Consider the following 24,652-nt stretch of genomic DNA (forward strand, 5'->3'; position numbering starts at 1 on the left):
ATAACAGACTATTGTGATCCATCTTAATTTAATAGACTTTAGTTCATAGAATATCTAAAGTGGAATACAGTGAATGAAAGGGTGGTGGAAGCAAATTCAGTTGTAACTTTCAAAACGGAGTTGGACATATGCTTTAAAAAGAATAATGCTGGTTATGGAGAAACAGTGGTGAGTGAGACTAATTAGATTAGCTCTTTCAAAGAGACATCAGACATGATGGGCTGAATACCCCATCCCCAAATAAGATTTGATTTAATTTTTTGTAAAGAAAATTAAAGGTGCTGATCTTTCAGGGTAGCATAATGCAAATTATCTCCTTTTAATGCTTCTGACATTTGAATGCAAAACAATCGAGAACCCAGAAAAAGCTTTTGACCTCATCCCTCTGTTATTGTAGCTCTGACCATTGTAACATCCAGTTGACTGATCCCTAATGCTGTTCTCTAAGGAAAGAGTGAGGCCTATTCAAGAACAAAAGGTGGAAAACATGGGTCTGGTCCTAATGAATGTGCTGCATCTGTCTTCACAAAAGATGGGGATGACACAAACATTGTAGTTGAGGAGGAGCAGTGTGAAATATTGGATGGGATAAACCTAGTGAGAGGAAATATTAAGGGGTTTAGTATCTTTGAAAGTAGATAAATCGGTAGGTCTGGATGAAATACTTCTCTTAGCTGCCTGGGATACAAGGGAGGAAATAGTAGAGCCCCTGGCTGGCCTTTTCCAATCCTCTCTGACTGAAGGCATGATACTGGAAGGCTGCTAACATTGTATTATTGTTTAATAAGAGAGAAAGGGATTGACTGATTAATACAAGCTGTCAATCTAATCGCTGCCATAGGCAAATTATTGGTTAAAATTCTGAGGGACCATAAAAATTATCATTTAGAAAGACAGATTAATTAAGGATAGTCAGCATGGATTTGTTAAAGAGAGATAACGTCTGACTAACTTGATTGAATCCTTTGAGGGGATGACAGAAGGGTAGTATATTTGATGTAGTCTACATGGATTTAGCAAGGCTTTTGGCAAGGTTCCACATGACAGACTGGTCAGTAAAGGAATCCAAGGAAAAGTGACAAATTGAATCTAAAATTGACTCAGTGGCAGGAAGCAAAGGTAAGAACATAAATAATTGGACCAGTAGTCCACATGATCTTTCAAGCTTGTTCCTCCAATCAATATGAAATTGGATGCTGATTTGCTTTAACTCACTTTTCTACCTGTTTCCAATATCCCTTGATTCTCTGAGATATCAAAAAGTATATCTATCACAGCTCTCTGGGCTAGAGAATTCCAAAGATTCACAACCCTTTGAGTGAAGAAAATGCTCCTCATTTCAACCCTAAATGATTGACTCCTCATACTGGGGCTGTGCCCTTGTGGCCTAGATTCTCCAGCCAGGGGAAATAACCTTTCGATGTCCACCCTGTCCTTTCAGAACCTTGTATGTTTCAATAAGAGGCCTTCTTCTAAATTCCAGAGAATATGAGCCTAGGTTTACCAGCCTCTCATCATAGGACAACCCTTTCATCCCAGGGATCAATCTGGTAAACCTTCATTGTACTATGATAAATGGTTTGGATGTGGTGACCAAAGGTAATATTTCCAAATTTGCTGATGACGCATTCCCACCTAGTTTTCTAAGTTGTGAGGAGGATGCAAGAAGGCTTCAAGGGGACTTGGACAGGCTAACTGAATGGGCAAGAACATGGCAGATGGAATATAGTGTGATTAAGTGTGAAGTTATCCACTTAGGTAGAAAAAACAGAAAGACTGACTATTTCTTATGGTGAGATGTTGGGAAGTGATGATGTCCAAAGTGACCTGGGTATGCTTGTTCATGAGTCACTAAGAGCTAGCATGCAGGTGTAGCAAGCAATTAGGGAGGCAAATGGTATGTTGGTCTTCATTGCAAGAGGATTTGAGTATAGGAGTAAACATGTCTTGCTGCTATTGTATAGAGCCTTGGTGAGACCACACCTGGAGTATTGTGTACAGTTTTGGTCTCCTATCTAAGGAAGGATATACTTGCCATAGAGGAAGTGAAACTAAAGTTCACCAGACCAATGATAAAAACAAAAAGCTAAAAGCTACTGCGGATGCTGGAAATCCAAAACAAAAACAGAATTACCTGGAAAAACTCAGCAGGTCTGGCAGCATCGGCGGAGAAGAAATCAGTTAACGTTTCGAGCCTTCATGGCCCTTCGGCAGAACTGAAGCATAGTTAGAAGAAGGGAGAAATATAAATTGGTTTAAGGTGGTTGGGGGGGGGGGGGGGGGAGTGGTGGGGAGAGAGAGAGACATTGAAGGTGTGGTGATTGTGGAGATGAGCAGATAATCAAAAGATGTCACAGACAAAAGGGTCAAAGAGGTGTTTTGTCTGAGAAAAGTGCCAATTAAGAATGGAGGACAGGATATTCAAAGTACAGCTCCAGTGGGGGTGGGGTGGAAAGGCTAACAAGGTTTTAGTTTTAGATTTAAAAATAATGGAAATAGGTGGGGAAAGAAGAATCTATATAAATTATTGAAAAAAAAGCGGGGGGGAGGGGGGGGGAAGAAACGGGGTGGGGATGGGGGGAGGGGGAGTTTAAGATCTAAAGTTGTTGAGTTCAATATTCAGCCCGGAAGGCTGTAAAGTGCCTAGTCGGAAGATGAGGTGCTGTTCCTCCAGTTTGCGTTGGGCTTCACTGGAACAATGCAGCAAGCCAAGGACAGACATGTGGGCAAGAGAACAGGGTGGAGTGTTAAAATGGCAAGCGACAGGGAGGTTTGGGTCTTTCTTGCCGTCAGACCGCAGGTGTTCCGCAAAACGGCCGCCCAGTTTGCGTTTGGTCTCTCCAATGTAGAGGAGACCGCATTGGGAGCAACGAATGCAGTAGACTAAGTTAGGGGAAATGCAAGTGAAATGCTGCTTCACTTGAAAGGAGTGTTTGGGCCCTTGGACGGTGAGGAGAGAGGAAGTGAAGGGGCAGGTGTTGCATCTTCTGCGTGGGCATGGGGAGGTGCCATAAGTGGGGGTTGAGGAGTAGGGGGTGATGGAGGAGTGGACCAGGGTGTCCCAGAGGGAACGATCCCTACGGAATGCCGTCAGGGGGGGTGAAGGGAAGATGTGTTTGGTGGTGGCATCATGCTGGAGTTGGCGGAAATGGCGGAGGATGATCCTTTGAATGCGGAGGCTGGTGGGGTGATAAGTGAGGACAAGGGGGACCCTATCATGTTTCTGGGAAGGAGGAGAAGGCGTGAGGGAGGATGCGCGGGATATGGGCCGGACACGGTTGAGGGCCCTGTCAACGACCGTGGATGGGAAACCTCGGTTAAGGAAGAAGGAGGACATGTCAGAGGAGCTGTTTTTGAAGGTTTTTGACGCTACCTTCAAAAACAGCTCCTCTGACATGTCCTCCTTCTTCCTTAACCGAGGTTTTCCATCCACGGTCGTTGACAGGGCCCTCAACCGTGTCCGGCCCATATCCCGCGCATCCTCCCTCACGCCTTCTCTTCCTTCCCAGAAACATGATAGGGTCCTCCTTGTCCTCACTTATCACCCCACCAGCCTCCGCATTCAAAGGATCATCCTCCGCCATTTCCGCCAACTCCAGCATGATGCCACCACCAAACACATCTTCCCTTCACCCCCCCTGACGGCATTCCGTAGGGATCGTTCCCTCCGGGACACCCTGGTCCACTCCTCCATCACCCCCTACTCCTCAACCCCCACTTATGGCACCTCCCCATGCCCACGCAGAAGATGCAACACCTGCCCCTTCACTTCCTCTCTCCTCACCGTCCACGGGCCCAAACACTCCTTTCAAGTGAAGCAGCATTTCACTTGCATTTCCCCTAACTTAGTCTACTGCATTCGTTGCTCCCAATGCGGTCTCCTCTACATTGGAGAGACCAAACGCAAACTGGGCGACCGCTTTGCAGAACACCTGCGGTCTGTCCGCAAGAAAGACCCAAACCTCCCTGTCGCTTGGCATTTTAACACTCCACCCTGCTCTCTTGCCCACATGTCTGTCCTTGGCTTGCTGCGTTGTTCCAGTGAAGCCCAACGCAAACTGGAGGAACAGCACCTCATCTTCCAACTAGGCACTTTACAGCCTTCCGGGCTGAATATTGAATTCAACAACTTTAGATCTTAAACTCCCCCATCCCCACCCCGTTTCCCACCCCCCACCCCCTGCTTTTTTTTCAATAATTTATATAGATTCTTCTTTCCCCACCTATTTCCATTATTTTTAAATCTAAAACTAAAACCTGTTGGCCTTTCCACCCCACCCCCACTAGAGCTGTACTTTGAATATCCTGTCCTCCATTCTTAATTAGCACTTTTCTCAGACAAAACACCTCTTTGACCCTTTTGTCTGTGACATCTTTTGATTATCTGCTCATCTCCACAATCACCACACCCTCAATGTCTCTCTCTCCCCCCACCACTCCACCCCCCCACCTTAAACCAATTTATGTTTCTCCCTTCTTCTAACTATGCTTCAGTTCTGCCGAAGGGCCATGAAGGCTCGAAACGTTAACTGATTTCTTCTCCGCCGATGCTGCCAGACCTGCTGAGTTTTTCCAGGTAATTCTGTTTTTGTTTTGGTTCACCAGACCAATCCCTGGGATGGCAGGATCATCTAATGAGGAGAAATTGAGGAAACTGGGCCTGTACTCTCTAGAGCTTCGAAGAATGAGAGGTGACCTCATTGAAACTTAGAAAATTCTTAGAGTGTGAGAGGGTAGATGTTTCCCCTGGCTGGTGAGTCCAGAACCAGAGGACACAGTCTCAGGATAAAGGGCAGGCCATTTAGGACGGAGATGAGGAGGAATTTCTTCACCGAGAGGGTGGTGAATCTTTGGAGTTCTCTACCTTGGAGGGTTGTGGAAGCTCAATCATTGAGCATATTCAAGACACAAATCAATAGACTTCTGGATAGTAATGCCATCAAAGGATATGGGGATAGCACAGGAAAGTGATGTAAAGGTAGATGATCAGCCATGATCTAATTGAACGGCAGAACAGGCTCGATGGGCTGAATGGTCCACTTCTCCTATGTTCCTATGTACCGCTTCCAAGGCAAGTATATCCTTTCTTGAATATGGAGACCAAAACTGTGCACAGTATTCCAGGTATAGTATCACCAAAGCACTATACAGTTGGAGCAAGACTCCCTTATTCTTGTACCCCAGACTCCTTGAAATAAAACCCAACATGCCATTTGCCTTCCTAATTGCTTGCAGTACCTGCATGCTAATTTTGTTCCTTGTACAAGTACACTCAAGTGTCTCTGAACATCATTGTTTAAGAGTTAGACCTTTTCAACATATTCTGCTTTTCTATTCTCATTCATTCTCATTCAAGTGAATAACCTCACACTTTCCCATATTATTATACTCCATCGGCAGCTTGTTGCCCACTCACTTAACCTTCTCGGCCCAGCTAGATTATAGAAAAATATCAATGGACTGGTCAAGTGGGCAGAAAAGTGGAATTCAGTCAGAGAAATGCAAAATAATGCATTTGAGGAGGGAAAACAAGACAAGGGCACAAAAACAGAAAATGCTGGAAATACTCAGTATGTTGAGCAGCATCAATGGAGAGAGAAACAAAGTTAATGTTTCAGGTTATAACCTTTTCATCAGAACTGAGAAAAGTTAGAAATGCAATAGCTTTTGTGTAGTTGAAATATGGGAGTGGGTTGAGGCGGGGGGATAAAAGGAAAGGTCTGTGATGGTGTGGAAAATTGGGTGACAAAATGTAGGATACTGATGATCAGAGGGATCTTGGAGCACAAGCCCACAGACCCTGAGGGTAGCGGGAGCTGGGAGTCGCTGGGGTGGGTGGGAGGGGCGGAAGGGCAAGGCCAGCAGTGGGCAAGGGTGGTGAGGGTGAGGCAAGGCTGGGAGCAAGAGGGACTGATGGTGAAGGTGGAAGCACTGTGGGGAAAAGTGAGCAGACAGGCCATATGAGAGGACGTCTGTGGCAAACAACGCAAGTGAAACCAATGTTAAAAGGATATACTGACACTACTTTATTAATGACATTAAAATGAAACAATGTTAGGTGAGTCGACAATAAGCGAGGATTTAGTACCTTGACTGAGATCGCTTTTTGTTCGTAGCTTGTCGTCTTTACATTTGGGTAATGTTTTTGCATTAATCATCTGAAAATCTAGGATCCTAGCTGATCAGGTGTTGCATCTTGTGATTCGTTTATTTAAATACTTTAACCATCGAAGAGAAAAAACACTATTAAAATATACATCTTGATGGCATCATGGGTTGTGAATGTTTAAAGTATGTGTAACCAATCCATGTTTTAAGTATTGCTGAAAAATGAAACATGCTGTTGAAGCTTTTCATCTTGTCATCATCAGGATAGATTCAAGAATGCCAAATTTCAAAGGGAGTAACAATTTATACTGCATGAGAAAAGGGTGCTGATTGGTTGGCAAGTCAGCTCTGTGTAACAATTCAAGTTTAAGACTTAATAAATTTACAATTTCAGCTTGATTCCAGGCCATCTCTTCCAGCAGTTTGAAAAGTAGCATTAGAGACTTAAGTTGATTCATTCTCTTTACCACCGCCAGATAGTATTCATTCTCTTTACCACCGCCAGATAGTATTGTAAGATCTGGGTGCAAACTATAAACGATGGTTCGAAAACAAAAAATGCTGGAAAAACTCAACAGGTCTGACAGCATCTGTGGAGAGAGACAGAGATAATGTTTCGAGTCCGTATGACTCTTCTACAGATCTAAAGGGAGGCAGAGATCCCGATAGAGTTCGACAACTTCACACCATGAACTCTCTCCTCCATCACCACCTGCCTGTTTTCATCCCCCTTTTTTCCATATTCACTTTTTTAAAAAAAAATTTATTAATTTTTTTCCACTTATTTTCAGTATTTTTAATGTTTATTTCCATTTTCATTCATTGTTTTATTCCCAGCTTTTAGCCTATTTTCGATCTTCCTTTCTGCCCCCTGTCCCCTCCCCCCACCCCCACTAGGGCCATCTGTCACTTTCCAGAGTGCAGAGTGCTTACCCTGGTCTGGCCATTATCACATTTTGCTTTCTTAATGTCACCATTAGCGCCTCCTTTAGCCAGTACCACTACCATTAACAACTCTTTGAAGTTTTGTTCATGACATCTTTTACCATCTCTCCTTTGTCTCCACCTATTGCTGGCCTTCTACCCAGCTTCACCGTTTCCACCCCCCTTAATCAGTATATATTTCACCACATCTCTACCTCCTTTTAGATCTGTAGAAGAGTCATACGGACTCGAAACGTTATCTCTGTCTGTCTCTCTCTCTCTCTCTCTCTCTCCACAGATGCTGTCAGACCTGCTGAGTTTTTCCAACATTTTTTGTTTTCGTTTCAGATTTCCAGCATCCGCAGTATTTCCCTTTATATAAATGATGGTTTCTTTGTGAAATTATTGTACTTGTAATGTGCTCAGTTTAGATTTGTTTGCAGACTAAATGAGCAATGATGTTCAGCAATAACACACATGGGGGGCAGAATTTCTTGATTTCACATTAGAACACAGGTTGCTTTAATTTCATATTATAAAGCCCCAGATATTTAAGGAAGGATGTAAATGCGTTGGAGGTGGTTCAGAGGAGGCTTACTAGATTGATACCTGGAATGTGGGTTGTCTTATGAGGAAAGGTTGGACAGACTGAACTTGTTTCCACTGGAGTTTAGAAGAATGAGGGGTGATTTGATTGAAGTATACGGGATCCTGAACGGCCTTGACAAGGTGGACGTGGAAAGGATATTTCCTCTTGTGGGTGAGTTCAGAACTAGGGGGCACTGTTTTAAAATTAGGGGTCGCCCTTTTAGGGCAGAGATGAGAATTTTTTTCTGAGGGCTATGTGACTTTGGAACTCTCTGCCTCAGAAGGCAGTGGAGGCAGGGTCATTGAATATTTTTAAAGCAGAGGTAGACAGATTCTTGTTGGGCAAGGGAATGAAAGGTTATCGGGGTAGATGGGGGAATGTGGAATTCGAAACCCAAGCAGATCAGCCATGATCTTATTGAATGGTGGAGCAGGCTCGAGAGGCCAAATGATCTACTCCGGTTTCTATTTATGTTCCTATGCTGACAAAAGCTGATTGAGGGACAATATAAATATGTTGAAGTTGACTTTGGACAGACCCTTCCATGCTGTACATATTGGGTATTTAAAATGTATTTCTGATGATCTTTAAATCTTCCTAGTGATTGCCAGTAAACTTAATGCTGGACCCTCTCAAGCTAACTTGAAGATCTGCTGTTAGATTGACTGAGTTTTTCCAGCACTTTCTGTTGAAGATCATTGTGTTGCCTATTGTGCAATTGAATTTTTTGCTCCCACCCTGACCCAGTTGGTCATATTTGGTACAATGAAAGAGGTGGGATTGGATGCATGAGAAACTGATAGGCTAGTTACATAAGAATTTAAAATTTAAGCTATACTTTCAAGAAGAATTACAGTTTTTTAAAAAAAAGTTTAAAAATGTGTGAAAATAGGCTGTAATGGAGCCCGCTTATGCTCTGTAATTATGTGCATTTTGTCTAGATTGTCAATTTTGATGTTCCAGTGACAGCCTAAGTTGGGCAGGAATTCTTGATTTCATTTCAACAACCTTTTATTTAAAAGGCACCTTTAACGTTGAAAAATGTTCCCAAGGCAGCCGACAGAGGTGTAATCAGCCAAAATAAATGCTGAAGTAAAGGGTAGATGGTATAAACTCAAGTTGAGTTTTATTTAAGAAGGAAAGGAAAACGATGGGGGGGGGAAACTTGGGAAGGGAATTCCAGGGTGGACTTGGACTATTGAAGGCAAGGCTCACAATGGTTGGTTGAAGGAAAAAAGAGTGCACGAAAGGCCTGAGTCAGAGGAATGGAAAGTTTTTTAGTGAGAGGGAGGGTGTTGTAGGGCTCAGAGGAGCAAATTTATAAGAGGTTTAAACACCAGGATGAAAATTGCCAGTAACCAACAATGTAAGTCAGTGAGAGTGGGTGCAGAGTGAGTGGGGCTTGGAGTAGGAAGGGAAACTGATAGAGTTTTGGATGACCTGTAATTTACGAAGATAGAAGATGGGGCACTGGTTAGGAAAGCATTGGAATAGTCGCTTCTGGAGTTGATGAAAACATCAATGCTGGATGGGCTGGTGTGGGTGGACGTTTTCAAGAAATGGATGTGTGTTTTTTTCATGATATGGAGGATATATACTCAGAAGCTTGACTTGGTTTCTATAGGATGCCAAGTTTGAAAACAGTCCTTTTCAGCTGAAAACAGTCCTTCAAGATGGGAATGTAATCAGCAGCAAAGATATGGAGTTTGAGGTGGGGATCAAAGATGATGGCTTCAGTTTCTCCTGTGTTTAACTGAAGGAAATTGTAGCTTATCCAAGACTGAATATTGGACAAACAGTCTAACAATAAAGGCTATGACAGGGTTCAAGAATGGTGCTGGTAGAGTAGAGTTGGCTGTCACAAGTAAACGTGTAGAATCTGATCCCTTAAATGTTAATGATTTTGCTTGGGGCAGAATGTAAATAGAATCTTAAATACACATGGCACAGAAGGAGGCCATTGAGCCCATCGTGCCTTAAGTCAGCTGCCAAAGAGCAATGCAGCCTAATCCAACTTTCCTGCTCTTGGTCTATAGCCTTTTGGATTGTGGCATTTCAAGTGAGTATTGAAATAATTTTAAAAATGTAATGGGGTTCCTGTCTGTACGACCCTTTCAGGCAGAGAGTTCCGGACCTTACCACCCTCGGGGTGAAAAGATTTCCTCTCAACTCCTCCCTAGCTCTTCTGCCAATTTCCATAAATCGATGTGATGAAGAGGAAGGGTTAGAAATAGATCGTTAAAGGATGCTAGAAGTAATGGTGCAGGAGCAGTAAGAGAAGCCATTACTGGAGATTCTTTGGCTACGATCAGATAGTTAAAAATGAAATCAAGAGTGCAGTCACACAGCTGCGAAATGGATAAAAGGAGTTGGAGAAGGGTGGTGTGGTTGACTATGTCAGTCTTTAGAGAGCTTGAGAAGGGATAATGCACCTTGGTTATAGTCACGTATGATGCCATTATGACTTTGATTAAGGCTGCTTGATGCTGTGGTGGAAGGGAAACTTGATTGAGAGGTTCAACATGCACTTGCAGGATAGATGACGACTGATTTGGGAGGTGACAGTAGATAAGAACTGGAGAAGAAAGGCAGTTTTAAGGCAGAGAAATAAGGAGATGGGCTGTTAGTTTCCATGGAAGGGGTGCTGTTGGAGTGGTGCTTTGCCATGTTGAATGGTTAATTGTTCTTAAAATGAGTGGATGCAGGGAGAAAATATTTGAGCTGGAACCTTTTGCAATATCACCAAGGATTGGAGCCAGGAAGGGAAGTTGGGCAGCCAGCAGTTTAGTGGGAATGGGTCCAAAGAGCTCAGTGCAAATTCATCAGCAGGATACCAGGGCTTTAAGTGTTAAAATATGAGGAAAGTTTGCATAAACTGAGTAAATCCTTGAATTCAAAGTGATTAAGCTCTTTGACACAGGAGATACAGAGAAACTATTGCCTTTGGTGGGATATACAGAGCAAGAGGATAAAATTAAAGCTAGTCCACTTAAATGTGAAATTAGGAAACAGTTTTTTCACAAAGCATAGTGGACATCGCTTTCTTAAAAGTCTGTTCGATGAAAACTTAGTGAAAGGCATAGGTTTCGGGCTCATGCTTGGGCTTACGGAACAGAGGGAAAAGCAGCCAAGGCAGCTGAATGGATGACCTCAAACCTAGTAACAACAAAGTCCTTACGCTTATTGTTGGAGGGGGTTGAGTTTGGGTTGAAGTGGATGGGTTTAAGTAGACTGTTGGTAGTGCGGGGAAAAAAGTGCTGGAGGTTATCTTTGGTCATCAGAATACTTTTGGAGTGCTAGATGTTCTTTGACAGAGTCAAGGAAGGTAACGGTTTCTTTCTAATATGAAGTTTTACATACAAAGATATAACATTTATGACTAATTAGTGGATTGTAACAGAATCTCTTTAAAGTATTTAGAGTAGGAAGTCCAGAACTATCTTTAATGTTGCTAAATAATTTGTACATGTGAAAGTAAAATCCAGCCATTTTACTGAAGTAAAATTTAACTTGGATGTTTTTTTTTGCATCGCTAAAGGAAACCAGAGAAAAATTGAAGGAAACAACAATCAAATTAACTCAGGCTAAAGAAGAGACTGAACAGATCCGGAGAAACTGCCAAGACATCATCAAAACCTACCAGGTTGGTTTGAGTTTGGTGGCAGTAATGACCCTTTTTGTAATTTCCATTCAGTTTTCATCCCCTTTGCCATCTGTTAAACTATTCCCTGTACCTTCCAAAGCATTTTTTTTACAAGGAAAATATTGTCTCAAATAATACATATTTGAGGATGGTTATTGTACACTATGTAGTGACTGGATCAGATAAATGGAATTAATGTGCTTAAGAGTTTCACAAGTGTTCCATCTGACAGAATCCTGCTGCTTATTGCATTTTTGCACCTTAAACATTACAAATTTAAAAGTAGGTATGTTAAATTTGTAGCAGTTGATGTTTTGGGGTTGTGTTGATGAGCAGGGTTTGTTATTTGGGCTCTGTATTTGTCAAACTATGTTTAGCATGTTGAAGAATGTTCCAGACCAGTGGAAGTATTAGAAACATGAAGTGAGACTTAAGATACTGCTTAAAGATACCTTATTTAACAGTGATAGTTATTTACCTAGAGCAAATTTTGGGCAGGCGACAGAAACATGTGGTTGCCTGCCAAAGTGGTGTTCTGGTGCTCAGTCTTCTTGCCGGTCAGGTTAGTGGGGGCAATTTGATGGGATGGTTTGATCAGGGACAGAAATGCCAATGGTCCCACTGAGGAGCTGAACCAGATATATTCTGAACAAACATATTTTTCAATGACAAGCTGTTGTCATAGTATTAAACAGTCATTTTGTTTTGTTAATTAATTTCTTGTTTCTTTGGTTGCATTATGCTGCCACTTCTATTGTAGCAATGTTAGTATTACTTTTTTATTTGTGCATAGCATATGGGCAGTGCTAGCATTTATTGCCCATCCCTAATTGTCCTTCAAGGTGGTGGTGCACTGCCTTCTTGAACTGCTGCAGTCTCTGCAGGTGTACTTGCAGTGCTGTTGCGTAGGAATTTCCAGGATTTTGACCCAGCAACAATGAGGGAATGGTGATATATTTTTAATTCAAGATTGTGTGACTTGGATGGTGTACCTTGGAGGGGAACTTGCAGGTTGTAGCATTCTCATGTGCCTGCTGCCCAAAGTGGAGGTCACAAGTTTAGGAGGTACTGTCAAAGAGTTCTTGGTGCATTGCTGTGGACAGAACATAGCTGAGCAATTTTCCACTTTGTCTGTAGATGTCAGTGTTGCATATGAATTAAAACAGGCTAGTTAGAGGTGAGGCTAGTTCTGAATTGCAACTTTTTAGCATTGCTGCTAAAGTATTAGTATTTTGTCATGGATTATAGACTTTGCTGTATCCAGTGCCTTCATTCATTTCTTGATATTGTGTAGAGTGGATCAAATTGGCTAAAGACTAGCATGTGTGATGCCATGAGACTTTGAGAGGTCTGGAGTTGAGGACTCCAGGGGCCACTCCCAACTGTATACCACTGGGTCGTCACCTTAGTTGAGTCTGTCCTGCTGGTGGGACAGGACATAACCAGAGTTGGGAAGGAGTTGGCAATGTTGGCTGAAAGGTATGAATCTGTTTTCACGATCACCATTACTGATATTAGCTTTTTAATTCCAGGTGCAATTAATTAACTGAACTTAAATTTCCCAACTGCCATGGGGTTACTTGAGTTTGTGTCTTTGATCATTAGCTCACTAATGTAACCAGTATTCTACCATACCCCATAGCAAAATAAAAGTGGCAATGTAATTGCGGTATCCACAATACATTGTACTAGAAGGGTTTCTCTGCAGTTTGGATTTATTACCCAATCTACTGGTTGCAGGTTCCAGTCTAATTCTGGTGAGTATGGGCATGTAACCAGGCATTAGATAAATACTGAACATTGCAACTTAGCAGCGAAGTGTGCTATCACACCAAAGCCTTTAGTATGGGCACTGTGGAACTTGCAACAGGCTGTGGAATTTCTGAAAAGTTGCAAAAAAAATGAATGGAACTGTAACTCCGTCTTCTCCCACTCTGTGTCAAAACTATCGGCACGGTTCCAGGTTTCAATGGAGTGCTGCAAAAATTGACAACTAATCTGCATTTGGTTCCGGCTGGGATTCTACCCTGATTGTCCCTGCACCAATGAACAATGCTTTGCCATATCTAGTTCAACAGAGGGGAAGAGTAGGATAGCAAACTTCAATTTTAGTTATGGAAAAAAGATGGATTGGATGATCCACAAATGGCACTGTAAATCTACTGGGCATGGAGTTATTTGTTGATTTCTTGCATTACTGCATATCACAATCTGTATTTTGTGTTGTGGGCAATTTGGCTTGAAGGTAAACAGTCTGCTATTTCTGGAAATGTCAGCCATGGTGCAGTGGTAGCAACCTTGTCTCTTAATCAGAAGGCTGAGAGTTCAAGTTCCATTTCAACTATTTGAGTAGATAATCTAGGCTGGTATTCGAGTGCAACATCGAGGTAGTGCCATATTGTCAGCTCTGCCGTCTTGCTATGCAACATGAAGCGATGAAATAGAACCACTCAATGACTTCCTTCTTTCATGGTTGTTCTATAATCCTGTGTCATTTTATGAATTGGAGATGGAGATCCAGAAATGTAATCTTCATTATTTCCCCCGAGTCTGGTCATAACTTAGGGCCATTATATATCACAATAGGCAAGTATGGAACATGGATTATGGTTTTCAGAGAGAAATTTAAGGGGGTACTTGGAAAGAAAAGAGTACTACTTCACAATTTCTGATGCAACTTAAACTATAAAACTTTAGTAGTATTGCTCCATGACTGGATGATTGAGCTGTCATAATGTGAAGGCTGATCTAGATTCAGAATATATTGGAAAGTCTGGAAATGGATCAAAGATTGATATTAACCATCATGGGTCTGCCTCTTTATATCACAAGACTAATGAAAACTATTTCAAAACTTATATTTTTTTAGATATATTTTTGACTATATCTGCTCGTTATGTTATGTATAACCTCATGTATAAAGCTCCTGGCATCACTTGAGCCTGAAGGAAGCACGTGATTAAATTTTCCACTTTTATTTTGAGTATTATTCATTTATGCTTTCTGCCCTTTGGTGAACTTGGTCTGTCTTCACAGGAGTCTGAGGAAATTAGATCCAATGAGTTGGATGCCAAACTGCGTGAGACTAAAGGTGAACTAGAAAAACACTTGCAGGAAAAATCAGATCAAATGGAGGTGAGGTGTGCTTTCAACAAAATGTTTAGAGGAATTGATATAAACCTTTATTTACATAATTCATGGAAAATTAAGTTCTAATATAACCTGGGGGACAGAGGAACATTGTTGCGAAAAATCCTGTTTTAGCAGAGCACTCTCTACCCTTTTATTTTAAAAGAAAAATTACAGTTTTGATTCAGAATCGTTCAGAAAGGTCCTCCCACTTTTCTCTAGTGGATGTATGCTTTTTGAGTTTCTACCCAAATTTGCTAAACCGAATAAATATAGCAATTGGCCAGACAGACTGCTAACATTCTATATTCCAGAAGTATCGGCAAAGATTCAGCACGTTTCCCTCCTTAATTATAAGGAGACGACACCTCTGTGTAGTTGCTTCCATGTAATATCCATGCTACTGTACAAATTACAAATCTACTAAGATGAATTTGAATTGCTCCATCATTTAACTTGATCATGGCTGATCTTCTATCTCAAAGCCATCTTCCCACACTACCCCCATATCCCTTGATGTCATTGGTACCTAGAACTCTATCAACCTCTGCTTTGAACATACTCAATGAACCTCCACAGCCCCCTGGGGTAGAGAATTCCAAAGGTTCACCACCCTCTGACTGAAGAAATTATTTCTCATTTCAGTCCTAAATGGCCTACGTCTTATTCTGAGACACTGCCCCCTGGTTCTAGACCGCCGTCACCCCCCACCTCCCCTCAGTCTGGGGTAATATCTTACCTGTGTCTACCCTGTTGAGCCCTGTAAGAATTTTGTACACTTCAATGAGATCACCTCTCATTCTTTTAAACCCTAATGAATACAGGCCCAGTCTCCTCAATCTTTCCTCATAGGACAATCCTGCCATTCCAGGAATTAGTCCAGTGAACCTTCATTGCACTTCCCTTTGGCCAGTATAATGTTCCTTGGGTAAGGAGACCAAAACTGCACAAAGTGGATAACTTCACAACTTTCCACATTATATTCCATCTACCATGTTCTTGTCTCATGAGCTCTAATTTTGTGTACTAAATATAGAAAGTAACCTTTATACGTAGACCCATAAAATAGATTTTTTTAAAAAGGGTCTGTGAGGTCCCAATATGCTGTAGTGCCATGAAAAATAAAAGCAGGCAGACGACCAGTTAATTTTCGCAGAAAACACCAGGCTGAGTATCAGGAGATGTGGAAGTAGCCCCTTCCATGACGGATGCCAGCTGTTAAAATTAGGATACCATGTAGTTGATGATTTGGAAGAAAAATACATTCTAATTCTATCAATGAAGAGCAAAAAGAGATAGAGTTCAACATTTGCACTGAGGTGTCTGATCTATACAAAATATAATGTATGTAGAGTGGAAATAATTATGGAAGAATGAATAAGGTTTGATGATTGGAGGAGGTCATTAAGGAGCAAGCACATTTGAGTGGTTGGAATCCTGGAAAAACCTGGAGTGTATTACAGAGAAATCTGAGGATGATTTAGTGACTATGTTGCAGATATATTAATTTTGAGATGAAAGCAATATACATAGCTTTGATGGGGAGGCAGTGTAATGGCAACCTGTTTTATAAGTGCATAACCTTTGCATAAAAGCTTTGGCAAATCATCGAATGTTGTTTTGGTCATCTTCAAAGTGTTCGAGAATAAAATTCTTGTATGTAACAAAGGTTACAGAAAACTGTATGGCTGAATGTGTATTAGGTCAATATGGATGTTGACTTTGCAGCATCTTCTATAACTTATTTTATTTCTATTAGTCTTTACTAAGAGTTGAGAGGGGAAGTGAAATCTTTTTTGGGTTTAATGAAAGTTAGTGTAAAAGAAGTGAAGGTGAACTGGGAGGAAGGGTATAGATTGCTGTTTAATTAATATCTCATGTTTCCATTGAGATAATTTAAAGTTTTATTAGGTTCCTAAGTAATGTATTTCTCCAACAAAAAACAGATTCGTCATGCTAAAATAAAAGAACTTGATGACCTGAAGAAAACATTCAAGGAAGGGATGGATGAGTTGCATACTTTAAGAACAAAGGTGGATTCTATTGTTCATGTGTTCGTATTTTGAAATTATATTATTGTAAATTCTGTTGTAATATTTTCTAAAATAACTTTGAGAAGCTTCTTCACTGCCCATTCCACCAGTTGGTATTTTTATATTGAAGTACTTGAACAAAGAATAAATACATATCCCAGCTTATTTCTCTTCCATTTTCTTGTCTCTTTGTCTTGTGTCCATCACTGGTGGTGTTATATGCAGGTTACTATGTCACCAAGTAAGAGAGCAAGAAATTACTGTTTTAAGAACATAAGATATAGGAGCAGGATGATTTTCCACCTCGCCTTGCAGCCTTGGTCCAAACATGGACAAAAAAGCTGAATTCCAGAGGTGAGGTGAGAGTGACTGCCCTTAACATCAAGCCAGTATTTAACCAAGGAGCCCTAGCAAAACCGGAGCCAATGAGAATCAGGAGGAAACCTCCCCCTCCCTCACTGGTCGGAGTCATACCTAGCACAAAGGAAAATGGTTGTGGTTGTTCCAGTCCCAGGGCATCATTTCAGGAGTTTCTCAGGGTAGTGTCCTAGACCGTACCATCTTCTGCTTCATCAATGACCTTCCCTCCATCATAAGTCATGAAATGGGACGTTTGCTGATGATTGCACAATGTTCTGCACCATTCATGACTCCTCAGTCACTGAAGCAGTCCGTATCCAGATGCAGCAAGACCTGGACAACTTTCAGGCATGGGCTGATAAGTGGCAAATTACATTCATGCCATACAAGTGCCAGGCAATGACCACCTCCAACAAGAGAGAATCTGACCATCTTCCCTTGACATTCATTGGCATCACCATCACTGAATTCCCCCACTAACAACATCTTCGGGGTTACCATAGACCAGAAAAAGAACTGAACCAGTCATACAAGTACTGTGGCTGCAAGAGCAGGTCAGATGCTAGGAATTAGTAACTCACCTCTTGACCCCCTAAAGCCTGTCTATTGTCTACAAGACACAATGAGGAGTGTGATGGAATAATCTCCACTTAGTTGGGTGAGTGTGACTCCAACAACACTCAAGAAGCTTGACACCATCCACAACAAAGCAGCCCGCTTGATTGGCACCCCATCCACTACCTTAAACATTCATTCCCTCCACCACCAATGCACAGTGGCAGCAGTGCGTACCATCTACAAGATGCACTGCAGCAACTTACCAAGGCTCCGACAACAGTGCCTTCCAAACCCACGACCTCTACCCCCAAGAAGAACAAGGGCAGCAGATGCATTGGAACACCACCACCTGAAAGCTCCCCTCCAAGCCTCATACCATTCTGACTTGAAACTATATTGCCATTCCTTCACTGTCGTTAGGTCAAAGTCCTGGAACTCTGTTCCTCAGAGCACTGTGGGTATACCTACACCACACGGACTGCAGATCAAGAAGGCAGCTCATCACCACCTTCAAGGGAAATAAATACTGGCCTAGCTAGAGATAGCCAGATCCTGTGAAAATAAGAAAACCTTCACGTTTCTGTCTGATTCCCTTTTTAGAATCTAGAAATCCATTAGTCGCAGCCTTTAATATACTCTGAGACTTGAAAATCCACATCACTCTGGAGAAAAGAATTTCAAAGCTTCACAGCCCTCTGAGTGAAGAAATCTTTCCTTCTCTCTGTCCTAAATGGCTGCCATGTTATCTTGAGACTATACACCCTAGTTCTAAGCTTTCCAGCCAAGGGAAACAGTATCTCAGCATTTACCCTGTCATGCCTTTCCAGAATCTTTTGTTTCAATTAGATCACCTCTTATCCTCCTTAACTCCAGAAAGTATAGGCCCATTCTACTCTATCTATCCTCATAGGAAAACCCTGTTATTCCAAAATCAATTTAGTAAACCTTCATTGAATCCCCTCTAAAGTAAGTACATCCTTTCTTGGGTATTGGAAAACAAAAAATCTACACAGTGATCCAGGTCTGGTCTCTCCAGACTCCTGTACAATTGCAGCAAGACTGCATTACTCTTGTACTCCAAACTCCTTGGAATAAAATCAACATACCATTGCCTTTCTAATCACTTGCTGTGCTTGAATGTTGACTTCGTTTCATGCACAAGGAAATCCAAATCCCACGGCTCACTGTTACTTGCTAGTTCCTCCATGGCTCAGTTGGAGGCGCACTCTCCAAGTTACAGTATCTAAATCAAGGCTGACAGTGCACTTTAGTGCAGTAATAAGAAAATGCATCACCGTTGGGGGTGCTGTCTCTTGCATGGGGTGTTGAACTGAGGCACTGTCTGCCCCCTCAGGTGGATATAAAAGTTTCCATGCCACTATTTCAGAGAAGAGCTAGGGGAGTTCTCCTTGGTATCCTGTCCAATATTTACCCCTCCATAAACATTACTAAAACAGATTATATGGTCATTATCACTGCTATTTTTGGGAGCTCGCTGTGTGCAAATTGGCTGCCGAGCTTCCTACATTGCAGCTGTGACTAGACTTCAAATTTACTTTATTGGGTGTGAAGTGCTTTCAGACGCAATATAAATGCAAGTCTTTCACCATTTTAAAAAATATTTTGTTTTTTGTACCTCTTATCAGTGAATAACCTCTCACTTTTTCACGTTATTCTCCATCTGCTACGTTTTATGCCAACTCGCTTAACCTGTCTAGATCCCTTTCCAAATGCTTTGTCCTCCTTGATTACTTTCCCACCTTTCTTTGTATCATTTAACTTTTGAATCATTTGTCATTTAACCAATCCTCATCCATTTTAATATATGACCCCCAACTATTCTATGACCGCCACCCCCCCCACCCCGCCCCCAACCCAATGAGCCATTATCTTGTGTAACAACCTTTCTTGGGCACCTTGTCAAATGCCTTTTGAAATTTCATATATAATGCATTCACTGGTTCCCTTTTATCTGTCCTTTTAATAATATTTTCAAACTGAAATGGATTTGTCAAGCACAAATTCCTTTTTATACAACCACATTGACCCTGTCTAATTACATGATTTTTCTAAGTGCCCTATTACCACTTGCTTTGACTTGTTGAAAATATATTTTGCTGGGTTAACTGGGGCAGCCATAGGGAACACTCCAGTTGGCTTATGTGTCCCTTTATTTGATTCAAAACCAGGTTGGGTGCTTGCTGTTCATTATGAACATTCTATGCAAATTGGGTTATTTTTATGGTCTCACTTCCTTTCAATAATCCTGTTATCCATTCCTCACTCAGGTAAAATGCCTTGAGGATGAACGTTTGAGGACTGAAGATGAACTGTCAAAATATAAAGAAATTATCAACCGGCAGAAAGCAGAATGCCAGTCTTTGCATGAACGAGTAAAGATAGTAAACCACTTGCAAGAACAGCTTGAAAGGTAAAGTCTAGGCTATATTGTTGGTTAGGTATAATTATTTTGTATACCAAGTTAACCATTAACATATACACGTCACTGAGTTCTCCTGTACTGATTTATAGATTATCTGAGGGGGCCGGAGATGAGTTTTCTGGAGTCTTTGTTGCGACGCGCCCCCCCCCCCCCAACCTCCAACCTTATTGGCCTTGGATATTTTACTTGCTTTTGTTTTACTTTCCCGGGAAATGATTTGGCTGGTGGGGGAATAAAGTGTCTCATCATGATGTCCCAGGCATCATGAATATGGGGCAGGCTTCATGGATCCTCGGGTCTTTTCACACCTGCTATTTTTGTAAGTTCATATAACCATCAGGGTGTTCCTTATTAATACAACAGGGGACTCAAAAAACTTCTGCTCAATTGACTATGTTGTGTATTTGTATAACAATCCGATTCTGTAGAAAATATTTTGCAAAAATGTTAGACTTTATTCTTCAGTACATTGCTATATTCAGATTTATAGTAGTCCGGTGTTGAAATCAGCAGGCAGGGTTTTTCATAATTTTAAAAGCCTACGTTTTCTAGCAGTGCAGACCAGTACAGAAAAATAATCTAATGTGATTATGTGATTACATCATAGAAATGAACAAGAGATTCAGTCACTGAAGGAGGAGGTTGACAGCCTGAACGCACTCATTACAGATCTGCAGGAAGACATTGAAGGGAGTCGCAAAAAAGAATCTGAGTTGCTTCTGTTTACAGAGAAACTGACCAGCAAAAATGCACAACTTCAGTCTGAGAATAACACACTGCAGACACAACTTGACAAACTAAATATTCATGAGCAGGAACTGAGTGCGCAACTTGAAGAGTTGGGACACACCAATGCTGAGCTGGTAAGAGTACAGTAAATATGAGAAGAACTACTGGATAATGAAGCTTCAGGAATTTTTTTTCTTAACCCCGTGTCTCCATTTGAGAAAGTTCTACATCATTGAGTAGTGGAATACATTTTTAATTTCAAGAATATAAATCAATATGGGGTGTTAACCTTTAAGCAGTTTGTTGTGTGCTATTTGTATTGCATTTGGAAATCTGTCTGTATATCTCCTTCAAGGGGGGGGGGGAAAGAAACTTAAAAGTGCAGTGTTAACATCATCTTTTGAATATTTTTTAAAACATAGCTTACTGTTTCCTGTCTCCCAACATCTATGCCTGTTCTGATTTGAATGAACTGAGCATTGTTTTCTAGTGGGAATTGGTATCCTGTGGTCCTCAATTAAGCCCTCATGGAAACTTTGAACTATTTTTGTGGTAACAAAATCCCATTGGAATACAATAATATGTTTTCATTCTTCCCCTAGCTTTGTGGATATGAAGAGGATTTGACCTACAGCAAGTGTTGGCTAAAATACTGCAGAGTGCTGTGAATTTATCTGTGATTAGTTAAATTATGGTATTTTTACTGTTTTGTAATAGAGAATTATGTATTTAGCAGATGTATACTGACTATTTACGATAAGGGGGAGGCAGTCATGGGGAGACGGTGGCGTAGTGGTCATGTCACTAGACTTGTAATCCGGAGGCGCAGATGAACTCTCTGGGGACATGGGTTCAAATTCCACCATGACAGTAGTGGAATTTAAATGTAATTAATAATCTGGAATTGAAAAGCTAGTTCTCAGTAATGCTGACCATTAAACCATTGACTTGTTCACTAATGTCCATTAGGGAAGGAAATCTGTTGTCCTTACCCTGTCTGGTCTAAATGACCAGACCGACAACAATGTGGTTGACTCTTAAATGGCAAAGCCATTCACTCATTTCAAGGGTAATTAGGGATGGGCAACAAATGCTGGCCTTGCCAGCGATGCCCACATCCATGAAAGAACAAAGGGGAAAAAAGGCAATGGACTTGATCCTAAACTTCAGTGATACAGATGTTAGGTGCAGATACTTGACAAATGTGTGGCAAATATAATGCTTATTATTTACAAATATGACATTTTTATGATTTAAAAGGATTATTTGGATACATGGCAGAATAGTTTAGAATAGTTTATTTTACTTTCTACTGGACACAAGTTTACAATGAAATAAAACAGAAATTTAGCATTAATGACAGCATCATTCAAAATGTTTACAAATGCGGTTGGTATGGAGTTGGTCAAGCATATTTTTTTTATAAAATTGGTGTTAATGCGTTTTGCTGGGGCAGCATAAGGGGCACTTTATTTACTAGGGTGAATGTGCATTGTCAGACCAAACTTGGAGATACTTTATTGTACTTGAGCTGGACTTTTTACATTCTGATACAGGATTTAAATGTGGAAAAGTATTCCAAAGGAACAGCAGTGAGCTGTTCATCCCCTAAAGTCTGTTCTGCCAATCAATTAGATTATGGTAGACCTGTGCTCAATTCCATATTTATATCCTCTTGTGCCATGTCCCTTGATATCCTTGGCTAACTTACTATCATTCTCAGTCTTACAAATTTCAATTGACCCAGCATTTAGAGCCTTTGTGGGGTGGTGGTTGGTAAGTTCCAGATTTCTACTACCGTTTGTTGAAAAAATATTTCCTGCTTTAAACATTAAGTGGCCAAGCCCAAAGTTTAAGATTATGTCCTTTTGTTTTCTGGATTTCCCCCACTAGAGGAAGTAGTTTCTCTGTATCTGCCCCATCAAAGCTCTAATCATTTTAATTACCTTAATTTGATCACTCTTAACATTCTACATTCAGCTTAAGAATAGAAGTAGGCTTCTTCACTCCTCGAGCCTATTCCACCATTCAGTGAGATCATGGCTGACCTGTAAAGAAATTCCATGTTCCCCATATCCCTTAATAACAAAAATCTATTTATCTGTCTCAGATTAACAATTGATTTATTATTTTTTGTACCTGAACTCTAGGTTTTAGTGATATAATAGATACCTATGTGCACATAGATAACTAAAGCCCTTTGATCCTCATTGCTCCTCATTTATCACATTATAAAAACATTTCAATATGTTGACCTCCGATCCAAAGTGGGTGACTTCACACTTGCCCATATTGAATTCTATCCAGCAAAATTTCACATACTCGCTTAGTCTATGTTCCTTTGTGACTTCCTGTCCCTACAACTTACTGTGCCTGCCAACTTGGTGTAATATGGACACTTGTATATAAAACTTTTCAATTCCTTTTCCAGGTCATTAATAGAAATAGAAATGGCAAAGTCCCTCGGGTGGATGTTCAGACCAAACAAAATAGGAGCAGAAGTAGGCCATTCAGCTCCTTGAGCCTGCTCTGCCATTCAATAAGCTCATGGCTGAACTGTTTGTGTTTTGAATTTCACATTCCCGTCTACCTCTGGTAGAGGTCAATAACCTCTAATTCCCTTGCCTAACAAGAATTTATCTACCTCTGCCTTAAAAATATTCAATGACCTTGCCTCCACTGCCTTCGGAGGCAGAAAGTTCCAAAGTCGCACAACCCTCAGAGATGAGAAGAATTTTTTCCTCTATCTTAAAAGGGCAACCTGTAATTTTAAAACAGTGCCCCCTAGTTCTGGACTCACCCACAAGAGGAAACATCCTTTCCATGTCCACCTTGTCAATACCGTTCATGATCTTATATTCTTTAAGGGGAGGCGGTGGCATAGTGGTATTCTCACTGACTAGTATTCCAGAGACCCAGTGTAATGCTCTGGGGACCTGAGTTTGAATCCCACCATGGCAGATGGTGGAATTTTAATTCAATAAAAATCTGGAATTCAAAGTCTGATGATGACCATGAAACCATTGCCGATTGTCGTGGAAACCCATCTGGGTCACTAATTCCCTTTAGGGAAAGAAATCTGCAATCTTTACCTTCAATCTTTATATGTGACTCCAGACCCGCAGCAATGTGGTTGACTCTTAAATGCCCTCTGAACAAGCGTGCCCTCTGAACAAGGGCAATTAGGGATGGACAATGAATGCTGGCTTAGCGACGCCCACATCCCATGAATGAATTTTTAAAAACTCCAGTGGAAACCAGTCCAGTCTATCTAACCTTTCCTCATAAGACAACACGCCCAGGTATCAAGCTAGTAAACCGCCTCTGAAGCCATTTACATCCTTCCTTAAATAAGGAGACTAAAACTGCGCACACTATTCGGGATGTGGTCTCACCAGTACAGAATATTTGGAAACATTGTATGTTCAATTCCTCTCGTAATTAGCCTTCTTAATTACTTGCTATACCTGTATACTAACTTTTTGTTACTCATGGACTAGAGCATCTCGATCCCTCTGCACCTTGGAATTCTGCAGCTGTTATCCGTTTAAGTAATAGCCTGCCTTTATATTCTCCCTGCCAAAGTGAACAACTCCACATTTTCCTACATTATACTCCGCTCCATCTGCCAGATTTTTGCCCATTCACTCAACCTATCTATATCTGTCTGTAACCTCCCTATGTCCTCTTCACATCATACTTTCCTCCCTATCTTTGTGTCATCTGCAAATTTAGCTACCTTGCCTTCATTCCCCTCACCTAAGTCATTGGTATACATTGTAAAAAGTTGAAACTCCACTCGTCAGATCCTGCCAATTAGAAAAAGTCTAATTTATACATACTCTGTTTTCTGCCTGCCAGCCAATCTTCTATCTATGTCACACTATGAGCTTTTATTTTCCGCAATTACCTTTGACGTGGCACCTTATCAAATGCCTTCTGGAAATCCAGGTACAGCACACCTACAGGCTCCCCTTTATCCACAGCACATGTTACTCCTTCAAAGAACGCTAATAAATTGGTTAAACATGATTTCCCTTTCACAAAACTATGCTGACTCTTCCCGATTACCTTGAGTTTCGCTAAGTGCCCAGCTATAACTTCCTTAATGATGGATTCTAACACCACCTCCATGA

General features: G+C 41.1%; 1 protein-coding gene and 1 long non-coding RNA gene across 8 annotated transcripts in view; one reads left to right on the plus strand and one right to left on the minus strand.

Moving 5' to 3' along the window:
* ccdc186 (coiled-coil domain-containing protein 186) overlaps nt 1-24,652 on the plus strand; it is a 119,574-nt gene that overhangs the window by 47,668 nt on the left and 47,254 nt on the right. For all 7 annotated transcript variants that reach the window (XR_013579733.1, XR_013579732.1, XM_078564678.1 and 4 more), the window contains exons 7-11: nt 11,160-11,264; nt 14,301-14,399; nt 16,340-16,426; nt 19,633-19,775; nt 20,395-20,650. Coding sequence is in view for 5 of the 7 variants with exons in the window: in XM_078564678.1 (XP_078420804.1) it covers nt 11,160-11,264; nt 14,301-14,399; nt 16,340-16,426; nt 19,633-19,775; nt 20,395-20,650 (690 nt within the window). In the remaining 2 variants the exon portion in view is untranslated. The remainder of the gene's footprint in view (nt 1-11,159; nt 11,265-14,300; nt 14,400-16,339; nt 16,427-19,632; nt 19,776-20,394; nt 20,651-24,652) is intronic.
* Nucleotides 1-24,652, minus strand: part of LOC144694377 (uncharacterized) — a 33,416-nt gene that overhangs the window by 5,781 nt on the left and 2,983 nt on the right. Inside the window, exon 2 of the long non-coding RNA XR_013579737.1 lies at nt 22,463-22,564. This is a non-coding gene — a long non-coding RNA (uncharacterized LOC144694377). The remainder of the gene's footprint in view (nt 1-22,462; nt 22,565-24,652) is intronic.

This window comes from Cetorhinus maximus, chromosome 20 (genome assembly GCF_964194155.1).
Source record: "Cetorhinus maximus chromosome 20, sCetMax3.hap1.1, whole genome shotgun sequence".
Lineage (NCBI taxonomy): Eukaryota > Metazoa > Chordata > Chondrichthyes > Lamniformes > Cetorhinidae > Cetorhinus > Cetorhinus maximus.